Here is a 24,807-nt window from a genome sequence, read left to right on the forward strand (position 1 = left end):
TTTCAATAGAAGTACGAGGGATCTAAGGTGATCATGTTGGTAAATGTTTATCCAGATAGTTTTTGGGTTGATCAAGCACAGAAATCCCGACAAGATCTGTTCCCACTACTGATCTTTGGTCGTTGACAGAGGTGTTGTTACAAAAACCAACCACACTATCCATCTGTGCTTTCCAAGTGCTTTCGAAACCGGAAAAAAATTAAAACGTCAGATTCAGTAGAGAAATACCAAGGGAGGAAATGAATAAAATTCTTAAAATTTGGAAGTTTCCGAAAAGAATATCGCCTGCAAAGTAGTAAATGGTAGTACGTACATGAAATATAGTATTCAGCAAATACGCAAAGGGAGGTCAAAATTTTACCTGAATAAAAGACATTCGCGAAAATTATGCTGTGAGCAAGCTCAAAATGTTGTGTTTGTGAAAAACTCAAACTCTTTCGAAGTTTTGGCAACTGCTAGCTATTCAAATTCATTACAGAAGATTTTTAGAATTATTTAAAGATAATATGGAAATTCTCCGAAAGCACTGAGAATTTATGCCATCAATTTTTTTTTGTTTCTAGAGAAGGAAAATAAAGTGGATCCCTATTGTGAAGCAAGCAAGATTTTTTTGTTGGAAAAATTTAGTATGCAGTTTGATTTATGAAGGACCGAGTGCATCAATTTAATTATGCAACTGAAGTGTTTTAGTCAAAGAATGAACTTTGTTGAAAACACATCCATTCTCCATGCAGGTGTGGATTTTTCGACACCAGCTGGTTACCAGCCGACGGGGGATTATTCAATCATCAGTAACGAGACCGTTAGTTTAAACCGTTTTTCCAGAAGATTAATGCTGGATCACCTCCGGAGTTTTATGAATGACTCACCAAATCTTCGCAACAAAATTGAAGGTAGCACTCATGAGAAATGACCAGAAAATCCAATAATTTCAGTTATTTTGAGAAATTCGATCTGCACGCAAAACGAACACGTTTAAGCGCGGCTAATTAGCAGTTCCGATTTTTATGGTAACAGCATAGATATCCTGGAGATAGTATTAGATTTATAGCGAAATTTCAGTTTAATTTTCCAGAGAGGAAGTTTCCATATAGAATGGGTTAGATATAAAGCAATGCTTGTGACGTGAATGGAAGCATGCTGCAGGATCAAATTTTTGTTCTTTTTCTATTATGGCATGTGATTCTACAGATTTGGAGAACATAAACTTTTTATCGGTTTAGTTTTTTATATCGTTTGTAATCAGTTTCCGATATTTTCACTGACTCATGCATTTTGTAGGAGACAAATGATTGTTTCGATGAAATATTGCTCGACAAATCGTTAAATGCATAGAATTTTATTGCTGCACACAGAGCGAATTCAAAACATTTTCAAACGATTTCGATTATTAGTACAATTTTGAAAATTTTCTAAATCAGAGTAAGAAAATAAGAGTTAGGAGGAAATGGAATTTTGAAGCCATAAAAGAGTAAAGGTAAATCTTGCATCTGACCGAAGAAGACTGAGAGCAAACCCGTTTTTGATCCAGTGACAAAGAAAAAATTGTGCTCACAATCAAAATATTTATACTAAAACACGTTGGAACGGACGTTCTCAGCAGTGAAGGCGCCTTTCTACAGTAGATGTTTGCTTGTGTACGCTTTTTTAATCTCAGAAAAGAAGAAATTCTACGACGAAGGCACCGACAACACGAAAAATAAGCGGAATGTTGGAACATCCAAAATAAAAAACCACTTTTGTAGTTGTTTCAGAAATCTTAATAGCTGATGCTAGTCCACAGTCACAGATGAAGCGCAATAGAAAATTCGGAGGATTGGCGGAAGAGGAAGACACAAGTTTATTGAATTCTAAGTTTACTCTACTTATTTTTCTAAATTTTCTACAATTCATTTCAATCACTCTGATGCACCCAAATAGCACATATGGGACACGATTAATATGGATTCAAAACAATTCAAATTTGGTAACATATTTTCTAGAATGAAAGACTATTGAGAAATTATTTTACGAAAACCTGAGAAATTTGGATGTCCTTTTGGCTCCTCTGATATAATAGTACGTTTTAACTGCTATTCATGTCTTAGCTTACGGTTTTCTTGAAAATATCTTGGATTAAGGTGTCTGAAAGCGGTCGCTTACCGTTAACCTCGATCTTTTCCTTGACATTTACAGCCGGCTGCAGATCGCTGATGGAACATCCGGCTGGTAATTGTTCGGCGGGTACATCGGCTCGTAATAATTTAAGCCTGAATTTGTTTACTGAGATGAAATCAAACCTGTAACTTCCACAGTATTCCTCATTAGTTCATTCGGTTTGAAAAAGCATTAATTACATGTATTCTCGAAAACTCTAAAAGGCTATAATCTTGTGCCATGGCGATAACAATAATTGTCATTTTGAGAAATATTTCAAACCGTAAAATATTAATATTTTTGCCCTATCCAGGAAAACATGCTAAGATTTCTTTAGAAGAAAAAATTTCTACTAAGGAAAGAGCTCTATGAAAAAGCTTCTTCTTCTTCATAAGTAGAAATTTAACGGATAAATTTTAAAAAACGGAAATTTTTGGGTTTTTCAACGAAGTCAAATATATAGGCATGATTTTATTAAAAATATGATCTGTTGCAAAACAGGAAGAGGAATGGAAAAGAATTCAGATGAAAACTAAACAAAACTCCAAAATTGGAGGAATTCCCATAAAATTCAAAAAACTCACCGGCATGCGCTTTCAGTGCGCGCCATTTTGTAGGCGGGATCAACAGCAAGTGTACACTCTGGGGTCTGATCCAGAGGAAAAATGTCGACCACCTGAACAGAATAAGAATGAGAATTTATTGCAGCTAGCACTCAACGCCCAATAGCAGCACATTATTTATGAAGATTAGCCGAAAACGAGCACATGGGGTGCGGTGGAAAACACCAGGAATCACAGATTAAACTAGTTACTGCATCTACCCTGCTGTGGCATCGGCAAGTCAAAAGCGAAATGGTTGTCGCTGTCGTGTTACCGGTTTCTGATGTTACAATGACGTAGAGAACTCGTCCCCATATCAAAAAGATATGTTTGAAGTCCCACGCTTCAGAAATGTTGCGTGGGAAAGTTTCGAAGATACATATCTTAAGATACACATGCAGGTTTAATTTATAGATAAAGGCCGCATGATCACTTAATTTTGAATGGGTGGTCCTGGAGAGAACGTTTCCTTTTTTCTCAGAAAAAGCCATGAGGAGAGCTCAAGGAGAGTTTTACAAGGGTAAGCAAAATTTCATTGAAACAGCTAAGTGACAAAAGTTACAAGAGAAAAGAAAATTAGGAGATGAACCGAAAATGAAACAAAGCGTGACCGTAGTCGGGAAGAAAACTCCTGAAGATTAGTGAAAAAATAGAAGTGTGCAGAAGAAATCATCAATAAAGATTATGGAGTATGGAAATTGTAAGAAAAACGTTCGGCTTTCAGAGGTTGTGGACGAGAAAAAACAAGCAGAAATATGTAGGAACGCAAATGACATTTGAAGAAATAGAAAAAGTTTACTCAAAAAAAGAATAGAAGTTTCTGAAGTGTTATCCGCCATCTGAACGAGGATAAAATTTCGAACCAGTCAAGTAAAAAAAGTGCACCAGTTACTTAATGTGCATTCGTTTTTTCGTGAACAACTTTGGAATCGCCAGATCGTAATAAACGTTTCTGTTTTCATCAACATATTCTTTCCTCGATCGATTCTTTAAAATAAATCGTTCTTTCACTTATGACACAATCTCAAAAACTATGGAAATAGCTAAATCTGTTAGTAATCGAAAATCATCGGAATAAGTTGAGAATTCCCTAGAATTAAAAAAAATATAGATTTTAAATTTTAGGTGGATGAGGTATCGGCGCTGTATCCTTTGTGGGTGATGTTGGAATGTGTTGTGGAACAGTGGAAAGTCTTCGGAAACAGGCGCAGATCACGTTCACCCACTCGCAACCGTCTAGCCTACCCGAGATTCCCTCAGTGGACCTCGCTAACACGCGCGCAAGCACAGAAGGACGATTTGCCAGTGTTTGGCCCCTGGCTACCGACATCTCAACCCGCCGCTAACTCAGAGGAGGAAACTGTGGTTTTCGTACCACAACCGCGGCCAAAACCACGAAGCAGATCGAGATCACTTGACCGTGCCTAATTTAGGAAGCCTCATCTGGAAGGTGTGGAGAGTGTCGGTGTTGGTATTGAGAAGAAAATCACTGCGAGTGTCCCACATTTCACTGACACCACTTCGGGATCATCATCTGGACCTGAACCGATGAGCAACCCAACACTGTCCCGAGTATCATCGACGCTGTCATCAGACTCACTTGTGGCCCTGTTTCCGTTTGATTCAGATATTTTTCGTCCAACAACTATGAAAAAGGAGAACTCTGAAAAAGAATCGAAGAAAAAAGAAGAAACCGCAATAGCTTTGAGAAATCCAAACATCGTCGCCTTGTGTCCTCCACCAAGAATAATCCCAAGTGTATCTCCCAGAAAACCACCCGGTTTGCCAAAAATCCACGGCTCGTTTGGAGCGAAGGTTCAAATAAAACCAAAGTCACCTGTGGTTCAAGATCTAATAAACAAGCTGAAAAAGATGTCTTGCGCAGAGACCGCTGAAGAGAAGTCCTCGACACAAAGGAAGGAGCAGAATGCCGACGAAACCCTCCCCACTGTTCCACAACACATTCTAACATCACCCACAAAGGATACAGCGCCGATACCTCATCCACCTAAAATAGATTTTAAAAGTATAAACAAGTTTGAAACTGCATCATTTGTCTAAGAATGTTGGAACCCCATCTGACAGCGTTCTATTAGAGGAGAGATTAAGTGAGAATGCAGTTCTTGATGAAACTTTTTTAGTGAATATTTTTGAAAGGTTGATTCGTGTGCACGTGCACAAAGATATAACATGAAACAAGGATGCAAATAAAAAATCAGAATAAAGCACGTATGCAATATATTACGGAAGAGAGGGAAGCATATGAAAAATCTCTATTTCTCATATAAAATATGATATTATTAATAAGGATTCTGACGATCTGATAGAAGAGAACACGCAGGGTTCCGTATCAGATGACCCATAAAACATAGGAAATTTTTGATTTCCACTAGTTTTTCCCAAAAAGTACACTTTTGAATTATTACTCTCTAAAAGGCTACAGGGCAGCCAATCGAACTGAACGTCAAACGTAAATGAAGGATATAAGGAAACAAAATGTTATAGTGATATTATAGATAATTATAATAGGCAAATTGCGCCAATTAGCGGCAGGTGAAGGAGAGATGGCAGAGTGATTTTGCTTTTCGCTCGTATCAGAACAACAACAAAGAGGTGCGGGCAGATGTGGTTGAAATGCCGGTGGCTTCCGTCTGAGGTGGTGACGTAAGCGACGAAAACGGAAGTATCAATGACCTTCGTTGCACTTGAGTGATAGTGCCCGTTTGAAAACCGCCCGCATCGTCGGGAGACCTTCAATGTCATGCGCTGATCTCTCCCCACTGGAAACTTTTTGAACAAATGATCTTCAGACGAAGCATGAGCATGTTTCTCGGGTGAAAAAGTAGTCCATGGAATTTTAGGTGGGCTCGCGACTTTCGTGAATCATTTCAAGAAGTGTAGTGAGACGTTCTGTGGCTTCGATGAAAACTGATGAAGAAGAAGAGAAATCGACGACACACACACACAAACATGGGCGCACATTTTCAGCAGTAATAAATCCGAATGAGAACGGAACACTGATAAGGGCTGTTTAGTGATAGTGAAGGCCATTGCAACATAAACAAAGTGCAATCGTTCGCAACAGTGGCGCGGTCCCTACGCCTTACTCAGGATCGTTGTGGATGATGCAGAGATTTGTGTGGTTTAAGAATTTGAATACTCTGGGAGAAAAGCCGCACTTTACAGATTCAATTTTTTTATTAAAGGAATGAGAACTGGACTAACACTATAATTAGTGCTGCACAATGAGCGAGTAATGTGTGCTTAAAGGCATCACCCCACGAATCTGAGGTGGTGCAGATTTCAGGTGGAGTCTTCGTATACAAGATGGGAGACTACGGAGAGGGGGGTGATTCCGTCCATTTCTTCCTAATTGCCGTAAAAAAACGGCTAGGAAGATACGGCTTCATTCATTTTGGCGCACCATTTTGTACAAGAGGTTCAATTGGAGCGCGCCAGTCTTGTGCGGCGCCGCATCTTCCGGGCCGTTTTTTTACGGCAATTGGCAAGAAATGAACGGAATCACACCCCTCTCCATAATCTACTATGCCGTGTGGAAATACTCCACCTGAAATCTGCACCACCTCAGATTCGTGGGCTGATGCCTTTAAGCAACATTACATACAGTAAGATTTTAATTCCAGTAATCTTACTATTATGAGTACTTTTTGCAAAAATTCTTCGCATTCCAAACAAATATTAAGAAATTCCACTCTACAACCAGACCAAATAAACTTCTAGGATCTCCATATGTTGAGTTAAGCGTGAAGCATAGAAGTGCAATAGAGTTAGGCGTGGTCTGACAGTAAATCTGCTGCTAAGAACAGCCACCGAGCATAGGGATTCTCCAGATGAAGTTTAAAAAATGGGCGTGGCAATGATTCCAAACATAATCTTGTAGAGAAAAAGACTAGCATGGAGTTCAGTAAACTACAGTCAGATTTGAAGAAGAAGAATAGAGACTGTGTTCTACGAAAGGAAACACGGAGTGCATGTTGGCTCTTAGTGACTGTAAACATGAAAACAAAGCATGACAAATAGCCCTGATCATTCTGTTAGTCTATCTGTGTCAAGAAAGACGCAATAAATTGCAAGACGAAACAAAACAAGAGAGTCAAGACAAATCCAGGAGATCTAAGATCTTTTCAGCATCCCAGAAGGCAATTCTTCCTCAATGCTTCTGGAACACATGGTTTGATTCAACTAATGGACAATTTTCGATGAACGGCTCAGTTCTTTCATGAGGAAGAACGAATGGGAATTTTAGTGTATCCTTCTAAAAGCTAGTCAGAATCACTGAATCTCGAAAAAAAGGGCTCACAAAACTATACAAAATCTGTATGGTGCGAATGTTTGCAAGTCATTCCGAGCTCTGCCATTTTAGATAAAACTTTGGATCAGAAATCTTTTAAAAGTGTTTCAGTTAAGATACAAAAAACCAGAGGGCACTTGACAGGTAGAAATAGCCGAAAAAATTACACAGAGCTGCTACTTCAAAGAAATGAACACCATGACAATCTAATCTGAAGAAAGTGAGCTTCAAAGATCTATTTGATTTCAAGGATTGTGAGTTTTAGATAGGATCTGAAGCCACATGCTCGAGTGAGGACAAGAAGTCATTCGTAATTTATTTTCCCTCCATGTGCCTTCATTTCATGGTTACCTGAGCTAACTGCCAAATTCGCAAAACCCGAAATCACAACCCGTGCAGACAATGAATCAGTAAGGAACGGATAGGCACAGTTGAGAAACTCCACGGATTCTCTAACGTCTTCCGATATTGTAGAGCGAAAACAGTGCTATTCAACGAACAAGTGTACATAAAATTGGGAGTGGGACTTAATGAGTTCCTTCAAGAAGAATCATGGCTCCATTTTGAACGAATAGGAGCGCAGAATGTTGAACGTTAGCGAAAGAAAACCTTAAACACGCTCCCAGAAGGTTCTGATCTAGATCAGCAACAGATCACGGCTGGCCCTGAGAAATCATCGCGATGTCAAGATAATAAGGCAATTTTACGCCCATAAAGTTTGGCGAAGTCGTAGAGCGACGGCGAAGAGAACACGTTCATGCTATGGGTAAAGAACAACTGACAGAAGAGCCCATGATTAAATACCTCCTCAGGGGTCGTCCTCTGAACTGCGGCTGTGTCTTTGAGGTGAAGTGACAAGTTACAGAAATATTCCGAAAGTCACTGCAGTTGCAAGAATTTTGAGAAGAAGATCTAACTCTAACTGCCCAAATTGATTACAATAATATGTATCTCACAACTAACTTTAAAAATCGCTTCTCCTACAAAGAAGAACGCTTGGAAGAGGAAAGTGAGGCAATTTCCGCCTCAGGGTACTTCTCTTATAGCCGCTTTCCATCTGGCAAATTGCGAAAGGCCAACGACGATTTGATTCGTGCTTTGAACAATGTGATAGAATGAACAATGAGGCGAGGCAAATTGACCTCAGCGATCAAATCAAATACACATATCTACTCGCCGGAAAAGGCAGACGGATATCCACTAAATGCAAGGACATGTTTGCAGCGAAATGTCCTGGACAGAATTGAAGCGTGCACAGACAGATGATACTTGTTATTAACAGAAGTTTAGTGACTAGCGGTTAGCGTTACCAAGACAAACTTCAATTGCTCCTATAACATCAGTCGTTAAAAAATCATTCGTAAAATCAAGAATTAATTTTGTAATGCTGAGTAAATAGGAAATTTGCCACATATACAGACAAATAATACAACTATGTCTTCCTGGGTGCTTCTTTCTTCGAACAGACAAATTCCACGATTCAACCAAATAAAGACTGAAGACAACCGCATCTTCTAAGCCACGGAAAGTATTGTCACAGTACTAGTAACAGATCGAAAACATGCCAATCGTAATTAAGTAAGTGATAATACTTTCTGACATGCCATACCTTCTTAAGTTAAAACATTAGTGGAAACATCAAAGATGCAGTGAGTGTTAGAAAAGTGTTAGAAAACAGTTGGATCCATATGATCTTTATTTTTTGGTCACAACCGCCTACTTAATGTGATGGGTCATGAAAGAATGCCGATCTGGATAAAGCTAGATAATAAAGCTAATGAAGCTGTTGGATAAAGTGATATGGGCAAATTTGATGGAAAAAAGGAAAACAAGCAAAACACTTATGTTCCAAGGAAAGAGGAAAAAAGAATAAACAAAGAAAAACTGGGAAAAAACTGTTTTTTTTTCTTCAAATTAATATCTTTCCGAACGTATTTCACTAAGATTCTGATGTAATATTCACTATATATATATATATATATATATATATATATATATATATATATATATATATATATATATATATATATATATATAGCATTTTCCTGCCACCAATCCTTTTGTAAACAATCAACTTGCTGTTTGGTAGGTGATTTAAGAAAATGTAAGCGGGAACGCTTTACAACGATAATCCTTGCCAAATTGTTTTTCAATGCTTGACGAAACGAAACTTGCGCAGCCTTACGAAAGAATAGAATCGCAGAGGCATAGTGTAGGTGGAAGTAGAGAAAAACGACCTACTGGCTGCGTATGCACTTCGTATTGAACTTTCACAGATATCTGCTTCCATTTCGCTTCTTATAGTGATGACGTTAGTCCTATCTTTCATGGATTAGTAGAAACTCGATCATAAACTTTTAATGATCTCATTTCAAGTTCACTTCTCCAAAGGATTCAACGGGTTCTGCCCGTATTGCTACGCACTTGCATCGTTCGCATAGTTGCATTGACGTAACAAGCGCTATAAAGATTTGCCGCCAGTGTAATGCACTTTTTTTACTCCGAAGATTGTATCGATAAGATTTTGGGAAAGCTCTTGAAGACCATCCTATGCATTGCGAGCTTGTATTATCAATTCATTTAGTATCTACTAAGAGATCGTGCTTTGTTCTCGGAAAAAAGATCCCCACGAATATTTCCCCCTCATTCTAGTTAAGTCCAATGATCAGTATTCATTCGATTTACCTCTCTTTTTCTCCCATTTGTTCCACATGAAATGGAAAAGTAAGTGGTAATGACCACTTATAAATATGTATAGCTCATCAATGTCTAGTCATAATTACACTCACGTAGGCCCTTGGGAGAATTCCATGCAGACTAGAGATTTTACAAGTACAAGCTTTACACCTTCTCCACTCTCCCAAGACCAACTGTTATCCAAAATTACCTCGTCACGTTATACAGTGTGAATGTCTCGAAAAACATGAACTTTTCTTCAGGAAACGGTAGGAAGAAAATTTAAGAAATGGATCTTAAGCTCCGCTCGTCGGTTTTCTTTTGAAAGTAAATTACAAGGCTCAAACCTAGAAGTGACAGTGACTAAGTGTAATAAATATGAAAAAGTTAGCATATGTTCTGGTCACAGCTGCCGATGTCAAAAAGAAAAGCTTTCTCAAAACGACGATCAAACAGCAAACATTTCTCTACTGCTCATTAACGGGGGTCTAGAGTTACTGTTCTGAGTAGAATGATCGGAACTAGAAGAAATTAATAACTTCGTCGAAAAAAAAGCGTAGATGCAACCCGTTTCCAATTTTGGTTAGCTGCCTTGTTCTAATCATAACATGTTATCCTTGGAGAAATAATCTGATAATGCAAGATAACTGGTTTTCAATCCTGGAAGACGACAGATAGGCCCCTGGCCTGGTAAGAGGAAGTGAAACACGATTTGTAGAGATCATCTTAACATCGGTTGCTTGACATGCAGTACACAGCCTAGACAAATATTCAACAGAGGAGATATGAATAAAGGAGAAAGAGGGGAGAGAACAGCCACTAGTATTGCCGAGCCAAATCGCTGTCAAACAGGTGCATAGCTAATGTTAGATTCTAAAAGCGGAGAAACTTGCCAAAAAAAACCCAGAAAAATCCTACCAAAGACGAAAAAACTCAGTAAAAAAATCATTAAATCACACTGCAAAGAGACACCTATGCTACAACGCTTCCACATCGAGAATGACAGGTACTAAAAATTTTCTGTAAGACTTTAGTATGAAAAAAAGATTTCAATGGTTCTCTCATCAAGTTTCCCATCACCTTAGAGATCCAATCTAGAAATCACAGTGGGGCAACTGCTTTTGCGAAATCAATGCTGAGACGAAAATTTATTTAGAACTTTAATTTTTTTTAAATAAAATTTTTCTAGAAGCACAAAAGAAAGCGCTGAGAAAGTCGAGCAAAGAAAATGAAGAAAAGCAAATTTGCTGACAAGGTCAGAATAAGTTTACTAACAAAAAGCTTGCGCTAAGTCGAATGTCATGGGCCTGGATATGTACCTGGTTGCGGGTAGACAACATAGCAAATTAAACGAATAAAGTAAGTGTAAGGTAATCGAGACAAGTGAAGTGGAAAAATGAAAAATTAATGAATTAATGGCAAATATAAGTGGGTTTCCACAGGAGCACAAGATTTCTTCCTTCGCAAAAATGTGTACAGAAATTTCAGGTTTCTAAAATGTTATGGAGCATAACGTTGTCTACCGCATAAGCCGGAAAAAATTCTCGTGTCAGATGTGCACATACGAACCACGTCAATCACACCGAGTATGGGCTCGCCACGATAATATTCGTTGAAAAGACTGTTAAGGAGTAGTTTTTTTTTTGTAAAATAACGTGCGATGACAGGGCTACGCCTATATATACAGGGGGTTCCACAGTGGACCTGACTGATTCGAAGAACTTCAGCATATATACGTTGAAGCTTATCAGTCCAGCCCCCGTCAACTAAATACTGTACAGCAGACAACAGTTTTGCCGAATTGCAGGATCTCCGATGCAGTGCGCGAGACTTTAAAAGTGCTTGCAACCAAGCGATCAAAAATGGCACAGCTTCGAGAATACCAGTAAAACGATTCGAGAGAGAGAGAGAAAAAAAAACGAGAACAGATAATTGCGCTGCGCTTGTCGTTTTGCACTGAGACTTTTGATTTTTTGCACAAACTTCATTGTGAACGCTTAGAGAATCAGCTATTTCTGTTCTCCTCGAAAAAAGAGACTTGTTTCATATTTTGGCCTGCCATTCACAGTGATCGAAATATGTACGTATATGAATACATTCTTTGGTCTATGTACTTATACCAAAGAATGTACTTATAGTATTTATCTCGTTCACATCAGTTACAAAGTTTTACTCCAAATTTATGTATGGTATTTATTCATAATAGTTACAATAATTACAACCCATTTATAATTACATTACAAGCAGATGTCTGGTAAAGCGTCAGGAAACTGTGAGAGATCATTATTTTTCACAGAATTACTTATTCATCTATCTGTGCATTTACTTATTCATCTATCTGTGCTCAAGTTTTGCATTTACGTACAGCTGGATGTCGATGGGTGCTGAAAAATTATGTGCTTCTAATCAGATAGATACATGCAATTAATTATTGTTGTAATTAGATGGAAATAGATGTAATCAATCACGTATACTAGTAAACAAATGAAAATAAATTCAAAATTTTGGGTGATTCTATGGCAATGTTAGGGAAGATTCGGGAGTTTGGAGACAAAAGAGGAAGAAAAGCTGTCAACTATCCTGCTATGAGATTCTTCGAGATCACATGAGGTTCCAGAAGTTGCTGATTTCTTCAATAAATGGCTATGAAATTACTCAGAAATACAAAAAACGACTTTTCTTTCATTATTTCTAGGTTCTTTTCTACTGGTATTTTGTATGGAGTCTACGAGAACAACGGATGTTAGATCCACGTTCTCCTTTCATCTTGGTTCAGATCAACATGAAGTTCATACCTCATGTCAATCATTTACCACGTGAAAAGAAAGGGCAGAACACGCATCAACGCATTTTTGCTGAAATCCAAGAGGAGAACATGAGATCCACGTTTTTAATGTGCACTCTTTAGAAGAGATGGTTTGCTCAGATGAATTTAAGTACTGTTGCCAACACATCATTTACTTACAAAACACAAGGGAACACAACCGAGTTTTTGAAAGAAAAAGTTCCAATGACATGTTGGTAAAAGCGGTTATCCTTTCAGAGTGGAAATTCGGAAAGCAACAATTTCATTATGAGCTTGGTCCTACGAATAAAACCAGAAATGCCCATATAAAAGTGAATTTAAGTGAAAATCATGATTTCTTCAATGAATGGATGCGAGTGCATTTGAGCGACTCTTTTTTTTTTGGCAATATTTGGACACCTATGTAAGCAGCACTTATAATAGGATAACGCACCTGGGTCGCCTTAACAATAGTAATTTTCGAAGAAAAAAAAAACGAAAGAGAATTGAGAACATGCGAAAATAAGGATACGAAAATTTTCGCAAGTGAACTATCTCATAGATGCTCAGAGCAACGAAAGCCAAAGATTCCGAAATAAAACTTTAAAATCGCGAACATGCCAACCGTCCGTCAGCCTTGGGTAAATATTAGCGAGCGACGAGAAATAGTAAAGAAAATCGGCAAAACATGATTCCTTTTGTTATTTACGGTACACCCACGACATGTCAGAGGAAGATATCAGTTGTGCAAACGAAAAGGGAGAGAAATTTTGAGGTGAAGCTCAAATTAGTTATCGCTTCAAAGACATAATAGAAATATGATTCAGTGTGGGTATATCAATAATTATTTTGGTTATTTATTAATGCAAACAATCGGCTACCCCAATCGAAGCAAGCACAACAATAAACAGTAAATGTATAAAGCAGTTTTTAAGAAATATATTATAAAATTAATCAGTTGGCCAGAAAAGAGAATAGTTTAAAATAGTTTCCCGAAAATCATGAATTGGAATCGAAGTCAAGGAATGTGGTGGTATTTTGGCGACAATTACTCATATTCATTCTGAAGTCGTTATTCCAGAATGATTGAAGACAATTTAAGGAGAGAATAAAAGAAAACGAGTTAGGAAGACAGCTAAACAAGGCCTTCCATTAGCACTTCTAGGAACCTCAGTGAATTCACGATCTACTTATGATAAATTACACCTGCGACATAACAAGTAAGTATGGAATGTAAGTATATAAGTATGGAAGCCTGAACTGACACAACTGAAACAGTGTCGAGAACAATTTGTTTACCTTAAATAAATGTCTAATATTGTAAATCCTAAAGGACTCAATTTAAAGGATTTACGACAAGTTTCTAAAACTCTTTAACGTACTTTTATGATGTGTTTGAAAGGAACGGAGAAATTTTCTTTTACAAGACCTTAGTCGTCACAAGTTAGTACTCTCCAACATCAATGCATCTTATTAACTTCATTATTACATTGTACTGCGCAATGCCTAAAATTTATTCGCTTCAATACAAACAGTTCATGATTTTTTAGAAAATTTTCACGAAAGAAGCTGTAAGAAATTTTGCAGATATAGACGGCAAAACATTTGAACCTGGCAAGAGTTTTTTGACGAATAAAAAAATTTGTTCAACAGTTCAACCTCACAGGTTCGATAAAATACAACACAGATAGTTCTGACGTTATGTTTCTCTTGGAAACGTAGTAAATATAAAAGAAAATGAAGAAGCTTCTTGAACTTAACAAACCTCAAAGGATTTAGAATGCAATTCTATGAGTAATTGTTGGCGAGTTCCGGAAAAAAACGCTGCACTTTCTCTTTAAATTTTCATTTATATTTATTTCTATCGCAGAGAGTTTAATTACTGTGAGATAGAACTTCAATAAATGACGTCATATTCATATTACATGCCATTCTCTGGTGGAAAACGCTAGATTTTCTTTCTCTGCCGAAGCAAAAAAATCCGCTTTCCAAGGTTATTAAGACATTTGGTGGCAAAGTTGTCAGTCAGGTGAAATGAATTCAGAAATGAATTATGAATAACTGTTGTGATAGGGATACCTCAGGAAGCTTTCTAAGAAAAAAATATGAGGGAGAAAATCTGTGGATATAAGTCCACTAGGGATTTATTGAACCAGTATACAAAGCATTTAGCGGGAGAGAAAAGACAAGCAAATATGTCGAAAAAAGCGGGAATTCCGAAAAATCTTTCAGATCAACAAAAAAACGACGGAAGAAGAAAACTCTCAGAAATATCAGACTGTTTTGGAAAGTGTTGAAGTCAACGAATTTGTAGTGGGTACTTTCAAGATCACATTTCACCGTAGCACTTTAAGGAAATCGAAAATAAGTAAATAAGGGGAAAACTTAAAGAAAAATAGAAAAGGAGAACCTACAGAAGAATATTTTTAACATCAAGAAGAAGACTTTAAAATTAAAATACGAGGACGACTACAAATGAATGGCTGCGACACCCCTTGTCAAATGGACCACGAATTTCGCGAATAGTGTAGGCTCGGTGGGCCCCGTGGTTCGTCCCCGGGGACAGGCCAAGAGTACACGCCTCTCCTTCTTGCCTACGAGACACTCGTACATGTCCACTGATACGTATGATAGACGAAGAGAAACTCAAGCGGTCGCGATAAGTGGAGTGGAGTGGGAGACATCTCGTCGAGAATTCCCAACTCCGAGTGGCACTTCTACAGTTACAGCGATTAAGGCAAGTATGTGGCTGCTGTTTCTTGATGTTTCAATGGACACCCGAAGAAAAACCAAATTTCTTCGTGGAGTTGAGGGCACACAAACAAATCAAAACAACTCAAAAAAGGAGATGAACTCGGAGACGATTTCTTAAGTGGTGATGCTGGTAATTCTTTCCATTCGACATCTTAGATTCGATAGACAAGAGTGGAGCAACGGGGAGCGAATTACCTTTCGTTTAAACGAGTAACAAACACGACGCGAGTGGATAATGACCTGTGGGGGTAGCAATTCAAAGATCATCAGCGGAGGTGCAACCTAGTCTTTTCTGCATCGCATGCTACACTCATAACAAAGAATAGAATGAAATGTAGGCAGAGCACACGAGAGAGCACACTTGTCGCGTAAGATGAACTCAGAAGACGTGGATGAGTATCGCCGGCGCCTGTGCACTATGACGGTGTGATCGATATATGAATAAAATGTTTGCATTGTGCGCGAAGAGGATCAGCCGAATGCTGAGAGGGTTCCAGCACTGGCGAACTGGTTTCAAGGGACTGCTGCAACGTGAATGAGGAATATTTCCATGAATTCGTTGAAAAAAGGAGCTCCACAATGTGTCTGGCTCGATAACCTTGCCGAAAGCGCTGACCTCGAATGTAGAGAAAGAAGGGAAGCTTTTCTTGCTCTGGGACATAGGAAATTTCTGATTATACAGGATTACCGTATATGCTTAATACCATATGACATCTTTCAAGGATCCTACAATGCACTTTTTTATTATGTTATTACTTCATTTTTAATATGGAATTTAAATTAAAAAAGGAAAAAAGGATCGTTAGAAAGTTGAGTTCATTGTTTAGATCGCAAGAGACGAAGGAAATATGCGAACTATTCGAGGCAAAAATGAGCATATTCAAAATTCATGCAGAAAAATAAACCGACATATGTTTTCGTATCTCTAGAATTTAAGCGTATGTATAACTAATTTTTGCATCCATTATCATTATAACAAAGATTATTGCAGTAAAACTATCGTTACACGATGCTTTGCGGTTTGCAGTTTAGCGGACCACTGCCCTTCTTCGCCGAAAAACATCCCTTCCCTTTCCTTCCAGGCAAATTCAATAACCGCCCCAATGCTCATCAATACACAGAGTATCGAACAGGTTATATTATTATACTTATATATTAGCAGCTAAAATGACTATACAATGTAACTTTTCAAACGATGTAACAATGAATGGATTTTCGCCATATAGTGACGTTTTTTAATTTTTTTGTTTGCTTTCCTATTCCTTTTCTTTTTGCTCAGTCCAGTTATAGAGCAATTTAAGGCTGTTAGAGAAAAGCTGTATACTGTATAGTGCTGTATTGTGTAGTCAAAAGCAAAAGTTTCAAAGATCAGCATCACAACATTCGAAAATAGCTCGAAATCAATCCTAGAAACTGATCGATAATGTGAATGAAGTAGGTCGAACCACAAGCATTAACAGAAGGTAGAAGCTCATTAGTGGTTGAGTTGAAAGGTTGGTCCGCTTGACCAGGTTGCAATTTCCGGGAGAGAGAACAGATACTAACGCTATCGAATAAACAAGTATAGGTAAGAGGAATGATTCCGGAAGAATGGAGTGAAGCTCCTTACACACTCAAAAATGGAAAATGATGACTGAGATTAAAAGGAAACGAGAAGATCAGTATCCATGAAATAAGAGATTATGAGGTTGTATCATGTGATACCTAGGGAAGAATAAGAAGGAGAAAGAAAAGAGGAGAGAAAAGAAAAGAAAAAAGGAACTTCAACTCAACTGAACAACTTGTACCATGCTTGCCCTAATAAGCTGCAATCGGATCGAAATACATCAATCAAGGACTTGCGGCTTCTTGCTCTTTTAGGATTCGAAAGCTCGTCGATATGCCACTTACTGTTGTTTAAAAATAGGAAACGAAATGTGATAGCGTTCTTGGTACTAATTCACTCACCTTCAAAAAATGACGTAATTTCTAGAAAAAAAAATAGGCAAGAAGTAAGTAAATAAGAAACAATAAGCTTGATACCGAACACAACTCCGGTAAGGAGAAAAAAGATTGCAGTTCAACACAAAAAATATCGAAAACTTGAACTATCAAATTGGATAGAAGGTTTGTTGGCTTTATTTGAATAGATCAATTCTACAATAATACTTTAATGACTGCAGCTAAGATAGCTTACGAAAATAATTCAAAATTTGGTATGCGCCGGTGAAAAAAGTGAACAAAAAAGAAATTAATGTAGAATATCTGTAGGAAGCCTATAAAAGTGTTAATAATGCTGGAAATAATAGATTCGCCCTCAAAATAGGGGACGACAAATCTCTGCAAACATGGATTCATTTAGCTAAACCTTGGTAATAACATCGAAAAAAAAAACGCAGCTGAGCTCAAAAGCGAGCGGAAATTACCTAGGAGTTAGTGCCACCAACATTTTCTTATCACAGAACTCATCTCATCGATTCTGTGACTCGTGCGGCGGAAAACGCAAAGAAAGGTGAGATTACAGATGTGTAATCTCGTCAGCGACTAGTTCAAGGTTACAGTGCCTCGGGAAGATCGCCTACTATGCACCTTCTACGGAGGAGGATCGAATGAGTGTCGCAAAGCTAAAACGCACATGTTAAAGTGTGATTGTGATGTGATGTGCTTTTTCTATTGACAGCTGAAATTGTCGACGGACGTCGTTTGACGCATTAGCAAATTCTAACGCGCTCAAATGACTGCATACAGAAAAAAACAACGTCCGAATAAAAACGAGAAAGGACATCAGAGAAAAGCGTTCCAAACGTGTTTGCAGCAATACTTCCAGAAAAACTAGAATCTTTTATTGATTTGCTCGAGTTGCAGCCAAGATCGCCTTTGCTAGAGCCAAGAAAGTCAGATCCAGAATCAACTTATCCTCACAAGCACTTGAGCAGTCTACAGAGAACATTCAACCGTTGTATCTACTCAATGAACAACAAGTCGTCTAGAGTACTGAGAGTATCCTGTGATGGTTTTCTTACGTATGATAAAAATAGCAACGTACCAGACTTCGTACAAATACCACTCTAATTCGTAGCGGTGATACTTCGTATCACCGCTACGAATTAGAGTGGTATTTGTAAGGGACTCTAGCGGCTTGTCCCGTAAAATCACAACCCGTGGAATCTATGGGGCTCGACTTTGCTTGCGATTGTAATGCATTGATGCTTATGTGGATCTTTGAACTTGGGACATTTATTTTAAGAAAAAGCCTCAAGTGTCCTTCCCATGACGGACTCGATGAACAAGACAGCAATTAACAAATCACAACGTTTTGAGCGGCATTGCAGTTATAGCCGTGTGACTATGTCTTACAAAATGAGTTTTCAGACTCAGACCACCTTACGGTTCTGGTAGTTGAAGTAAAGTAAAGTAGTGTAACGGTAATCAATCCGCTTAGGATGCGCCAACGCATTCACTTCAATTCAGGTTGACGAACAGACAAGTCTGGTACCAGTTTATCGACCATGGGGAGATGAAAGGGTTATCGAGCACTAGGACAGATTCGAACCTCCGATCGATCGTGTAGGCGGTGGAACCTCTTACCGCTACACCAGGCCCAGAATTGTGATAATTAAAGGCAATATACCATGAATTTGACATGATATGGATTTCTCGTGAAACGCTTCTATACGGTAGATTGCGGAAAACCACGTGGTTCCGCTCACCTCTTCGTGATTGTCGCGAGAAACGCCATGCGAATTGCTTTACTTCCTGCGAGTAAATGATCTCCCTCTATGTACACGTTCCGTTCCCTTCAGCAGTCTTTTCATTAGTTTAACTTGAAAAGGCTGGTGAGAGGACCTTATTAATCCTTGAAGGCTCACTCGTTGACGCGGCGCGTGCGCAAGGGAGGGTTGCAATGCAAGGCGTCCTAGAAAAACAGCGGCTTCCGGGCCATTTTATAAAGCGGCTACAGAGATGAGCAGAATCCTCTGGCCTTCCGCAATCTGGTCAGGTACAGAAGCTTTTCATGAAAAATCCATACCACGTCATATTCGACGTATGCTGTCTTTAAGGAAACAAAAATATAAATAAGAAATGAAGAAAAATCCACAGAAAACTCCCAGCGAAAGTTTCCGCTCTTCCTGTAAGTGTTGAGTAAATAATGAAATAGTAATGCAAAAAAGTGAGAGAATTTTTAGGATGCTTGGCTATAATGAAATGTTGAATATGCAGAAAAAATCGGTTTTAAAAATTGAAGGTATGGGAAGAAGGGTAAGAACTACGGTCGTATTCTTGAATTCTATACAGCTCTTTAATCGCTCGACACCTCCCAAAGTTTTTCTCCAGAGTATCCTTCTAATGTATGCACACTGGACATGAATGATTGACATTTCCTTAGTTGAAGCAACGCAAAAACTCAGCATGTAGAAATTAGTTTAACGGGCACCGAAATAAATTGCTTTAATTTAAAAAGGGGATTCTCATGTTCTCTCTTTTTTACACATTTGATTCTTCGCGCTTGAAATATCTACAGATGAGAAATATACGTTTTTTTCCTTAAAAAAATACAATTCAACAAATTACTTAGTACACATGAATCCCTGCGCACAAAGCACAATTACAAGATAATTATCCAATTCAGTGAAGAAGCTAAACTTGGTTGTTAAGGTTTCTGAATAAAAATAATTGTTGTTGCGAATTGTTTAACTAGTTATCTAGTTATTTGTTCCAAATATGTAGTAAGAATTTTTTTCAACACAATCTAAATGTCTGGGATTTGCTGGAAGAATGCATTCAAAACGATAGAAATAATTTCAAATCAAACATTGACGGTGTCGAATATTCTACAACTTATCCCAAACAAAGTCCGCTTTTGGTCTTTATGGATTATTTTTCTTAGAGAAATGAGTTAATGAAAACCTCAAGCGGAAAGAAAAACAAATTATAGTTCTACAAACTCAAGAAATGAGAGTTTGAAGAAAACAAGAGGAGAGAAAAGGAGCTTAGAGTGACAAGAATTAAAAAACCTGACTTCACAAAATTCTAAGTGATTGCTTCTACAACAGTCAGATGCATATTGCTGTAGGAGAAGCGTTCATCTTTGCTTATCGTTGAGGTTTGTGAAACTCATGAGGAAGAAATAGAGAGATACATGGATAAGTCAAAAATAGTTGTTTAGAAAACGATTAGAGAAGAAACGAATTCGGAACTAGCATGGTGGAAGCTGGCACTAACAGATACATAACTCTCATACATCGCAAAAATAGTTTTTCGAACACTTTTTGTTAAAGTTGCAAACAAGAGGAAATAAGAATCTATATCACAGAACACGGTTCTGGGGGGAACAGGTTGTGAACGTTTAGCCACGTCAGTAACTCTACTAAATTTTGGATTTGATCAGGAAGTGTTCTACTGCCGTGTTCTTTTTTCACAATACATAGCTATGAAAGCGAGCCGAGAATAACAGCAAATATATCAGCATGAAAACACAACAGCAGTAAACACATTATGAAAATGTGTTAGTGACAAAAATACGACATGCTTTTCGAGTGTTGAACTCCGAGTACCCATGAAAAACGTGGTGTTCAGCACCTCTCCATCTTAGCTACTGAAGAACCTACAATTGTAAGGAGTTGTGGATAATGGCGAGAAGAAAAAAAAACTCATTGAAGCGGAGAAGCGTGGTTAGTTAGAGCTCGTGGAACAACTCTTCGAACTTGCTTCTTCTTCAATCACTAATTTGACTCGATTTTCGACGCTCGGAGTAGTCGGGGCGAAGTCGCAAAAACATTGTCCACATCGAGCTTAGCACAGTGGCCGGTGATGGCTGCCGAGCAAAATTCTGGACACTTTCTCGATGTCAAGAGTGCAAAGCTCAAATGAAATACAGATGACGTTGTCCGAGGAATTTCCTGTTCTCCAGGAGTTTCGAGTGTTCAACTTTAAGGACATCTTTTCCTCGGTTGACTGAATAGCAATGTCCCGATGTAAGGCACTTGAAGTGTGCCATAAATGCGTGCATTCAACTAGTCTTGCGAATGGCATTACCAAGTTATTGTCGGGCAAATCTTTTCAGAGTTTCCAGAGTCTTCATGGAAATCTGCAAAAACTAGTGGATTTTTTCACAACGATTTCTAACAGCAAGAAGCATAAACTGCTACTCCTAAAATGAGTTTAAAAAAAAGGAAGGTAGTGGTAATGAGGTCAAGGATTTTTGGGCCATTTCTGCGTGAAAAAGAAGTTCATTCCAATGGATTTGAACGGGTTGTAATGTGTGTATCCTCTCTCGATCAGAACTCTTTCAGTCTCTCGATTAAATTTCATCGGAAAATACGCGTTACACTAACTCAATATACGAGTTTACAGCGCCGCTTCATCATGATATATTCACAGGAAGTACCCATGTGTACGTGTAGTGTCACATGCACAAACAGTGGAAGTAAACAGCTGCAAACTCGTCTACAAAACTCGAAATTCATGCGGATGATCCCACTTGGACTGCTGCAGCGCTTCTGGACGACTTCAGATGCCGGAGCGGCAAGGTGCTGTCATGCGTTTTTTTCGACGGTGCTTCTCATGACCAGTCAGTATATAACGAGCAGTTCCCGGTTTCCATTGTATTTGAAAAAGAAAAATGCAGGAAATAGGACTTACAAGTAGGAGCTGCTGATCGCCACTGCCGAAAAAAACTGGATTTACACTGACAAGTAATTTCTATTCATCCGTTTCTTTTAGACTCGCGCCAGAACGGATATCTCCCTGATCGAGAACACTCTGCGCAGTGTCTATTCCGGCATCATCCGGGAAACTTATCTATTCAACTAGTCGGCAATAATTAATATTCGTAATAACTAATTATAACAAACCACTTGTTAGTTTTTGATCTATCATATGCATCGTTTACACCCAAACTACCTTTCGCAAGTGACGCAACTCGTTGTAAACGGACAACGTCGCCTGCAAGGACACTTTTCGGCAGCAAAAAGGGTTGAAAGTTTACAAATTCTACAGCAACGTAGAACGAGCAAAAATACTCATTTAGCGGCGTCTTGTGGAATTTTCCACATGAAATCTCTCAAAATGAATTCTGAATCGATTGAACTGAATTCATGAAATCTCTCCTGTGTCTGGCAATTCAATACATTAACAATCTACCAACCGAAAGGGGCAAGACCACGTAAAGTAGCAGAAGTAATTCTATCACGAAATCCAGGAAATCCCACGGAAAAGTGATAATCTTTAATTAAAACTTTTTAAAACCACGAGGCACGCAAAACAGAGACATAAAATGAGATTTCTGCAGTAAAAAAGTGAAGCACTTTGCAGAGGGAAGGCCAATTTATTGTAGCAATCAATGTTTGTAGGTGAAGATACTAAAGGTGATGTTTCCTTTTTTGTTAGTCATTTTGTCGCAACAACGAAACTGTGCAGATGTGCAGGAAAATAGAAGCTCAACAACGTTTAGTCTTCCAGCCAAATCCACTTACGAATTAAGTACGAAAAGTACGTAGAGTATAAACGTAGGAAGAGAGTTATCTTAAGCAGATCTTAAAAAGGTCTATATTTAAAACCTATTTTTCTCCTGATTTCTTCGTGTAACTTAACCTGGACTTTTTGTGATGCTGCAATACAGTTGCTTTCCTGAGGACAGTGAAGAGTTGAGAATAAAAGTAGAGCAACGTCAGCTGGAATCCAAAGCTTCGAGAGTGTTGTGAATCGCGCGAAAACTATGCACTGCACGCATTTGCACAAAATTAGATCATAGTTCGCTCTAAAACACACGAGAGAACTTCTGTCATAGACTTCCTGCCCATCCATCTATAAATGTCAAAATATATTGCCAAAATACTCCAAATTATCCGAAATATGATTCTGTCAATAATGCTTCAATTCCTAAATTAATTATCCTATCGTACAAATGCTTTACCTCACGGATACTTTCCTCCTTCTGCACGTCGGAATATCTTTTCTTTCTGAGTGAGTGAGTTATTACCACCACTGCACATCAATCATTCCTTTCCTCTTTCCTACCTCTTTATTTAATTCATCTTTTAACCAGGGAATTGGCATGTAATTTGCTGTCAACATTAATCTATATTTGCTACACACTTTTCAGGACTTCAGGGATACTATTGGCCAACTTGAATCTTCATCGAGCCAAATAAGTAAATGAGTATAAAATTTGGATTTTGTCCCAAAATTCTGAATTAGGCAAGCTATACTAGCTCTGAACTAACGTTTAAAACGAATTTAAAGTGAGAATGAACAGAGAAAGGGATGGACGGGACAAAACGACAACATTCAAACTAAGATTTATTCACTAACCGTAAAGTGAGTTCAGTCCCAAAAAATGTCTAATAAACTACTTCACAAAAAAGAGCAAATATTTAGCCGAATGATCATCACACTTCTTAGTTCAGCAGAGATTACCCTTTTAGAAGCGAATATTTTGAAAGGTTTAGAAGACGATGATGCAACGCGCGTTTGCGGTCATATTAGCCATTGCAATAAGACGTCTAATGACGTGCTGAAATTGAACCTTCGGGCAAATGCCGATGAGCATTTGCTCATACGTGGCTCACAAACATACTACCAAATTAATGGCGGCTCGAGTTGGTAAGGAGACATGAGACTTGAGGATGAAACACGGTCAAATAGGCTGATTTGCAATGTTGAGCGTGGAAAAAAGAACTAATCCGGGAACAGTGAATAATATAAGCGGTTCGTGACCGCTCTCAAAAACTTCAACATGCGTGTTAAGTTGCGGAAATGGCATCAAACTTGACTGAAAATGGTACATATGGCGTAGCTATATCATCTTTGCGTAATTTTCATTGCTAGGGAGTCCATGTGGTGTCAGCAAAGTTCCTCCGCGATACCACTTCCATCTGAGAACGGGCTGCCAATTGTTCCTTTGTTTTATAGGAGTAGGATCTCCGTGAAAGCTTATCCGTTTCCAGTCCTGAAGGCTGACTCAATGCGTCTTACGACTGCTGCTGCCAAGGTAATGTTGGTGCGTAATTAGTTTCGGAGACGGAATGCATACTTCAAATTGTTATAACTCAGTTTAATCGCAACTTTATCAATCGAAATAGAAACCTTCAGAATCCACACACTTTCCAACGAATTGGTAATAAACTCAAGCCTTTAGTATAAAAGCTGAGACTAGAGTAACCAACAAAATCATGGAAAGCACATTCAGCATTGTCTGAATTAGTGAGCTGTCGCTGACGCAAATGTGAATCAAGAGCTCGGAAAAAGTGATAGTCTGTTGGGGAAAGGTCTGAGGAATACGGTCGGTGAGGGAGAACTTTTATGCACAAATGGGTTAATTTTTCCCGGGTGATTTATGCGGTATGTGGCCTTGCGTTGTCTTCCATCAGAATCGGCCCTCCTCTCTTCACCACTGCCGGCCGCCTCTTTTGCAACATTTCATACATATACTCTAAATCCCTGCAGTATGACTCTTCCGTAATTGTCTGGCCTTCTTGTATGAAGCTGTAGTGAATTGAACCCTTACAGCAGCACCAAACTGTAAGCATGACTTTTTGGGGTGAAGATCGGGTTTAGGAAAC

General features: G+C 38.4%; 2 protein-coding genes across 3 annotated transcripts in view; one reads left to right on the top strand and one right to left on the bottom strand.

Annotated features, from left to right (window-relative positions):
• RB195_002427 (uncharacterized protein) overlaps positions 1–24,807 on the bottom strand; it is a gene marked incomplete at both ends in the record, with an annotated part of 69,415 nt that overhangs the window by 29,691 nt on the left and 14,917 nt on the right. The window contains 2 exons of one of the 2 annotated variants that reach the window (XM_064199685.1): positions 2,143–2,249; positions 2,721–2,812. In XM_064199685.1, the coding sequence (XP_064055566.1) occupies positions 2,143–2,249; positions 2,721–2,812 (199 nt within the window). Of the gene's footprint in view, positions 1–2,142; positions 2,250–2,720; positions 2,813–24,807 lie in introns of those variants that run through there. The other variant, XM_013446257.2, reaches the window with a different exon arrangement.
• RB195_002428 (uncharacterized protein) lies at positions 3,182–4,799 on the top strand (the record flags this gene model as incomplete). The annotated part of the gene is made up of 2 exons (XM_064199686.1): positions 3,182–3,258; positions 4,172–4,799. The coding sequence occupies 2 exons, from the start codon at positions 3,182–3,184 to the stop codon at positions 4,797–4,799; spliced, it is 705 nt and encodes a 234-aa protein (XP_064055567.1).

Source organism: Necator americanus, chromosome IV (genome assembly GCF_031761385.1).
Source record: "Necator americanus strain Aroian chromosome IV, whole genome shotgun sequence".
Classification (NCBI taxonomy): domain Eukaryota; kingdom Metazoa; phylum Nematoda; class Chromadorea; order Rhabditida; family Ancylostomatidae; genus Necator; species Necator americanus.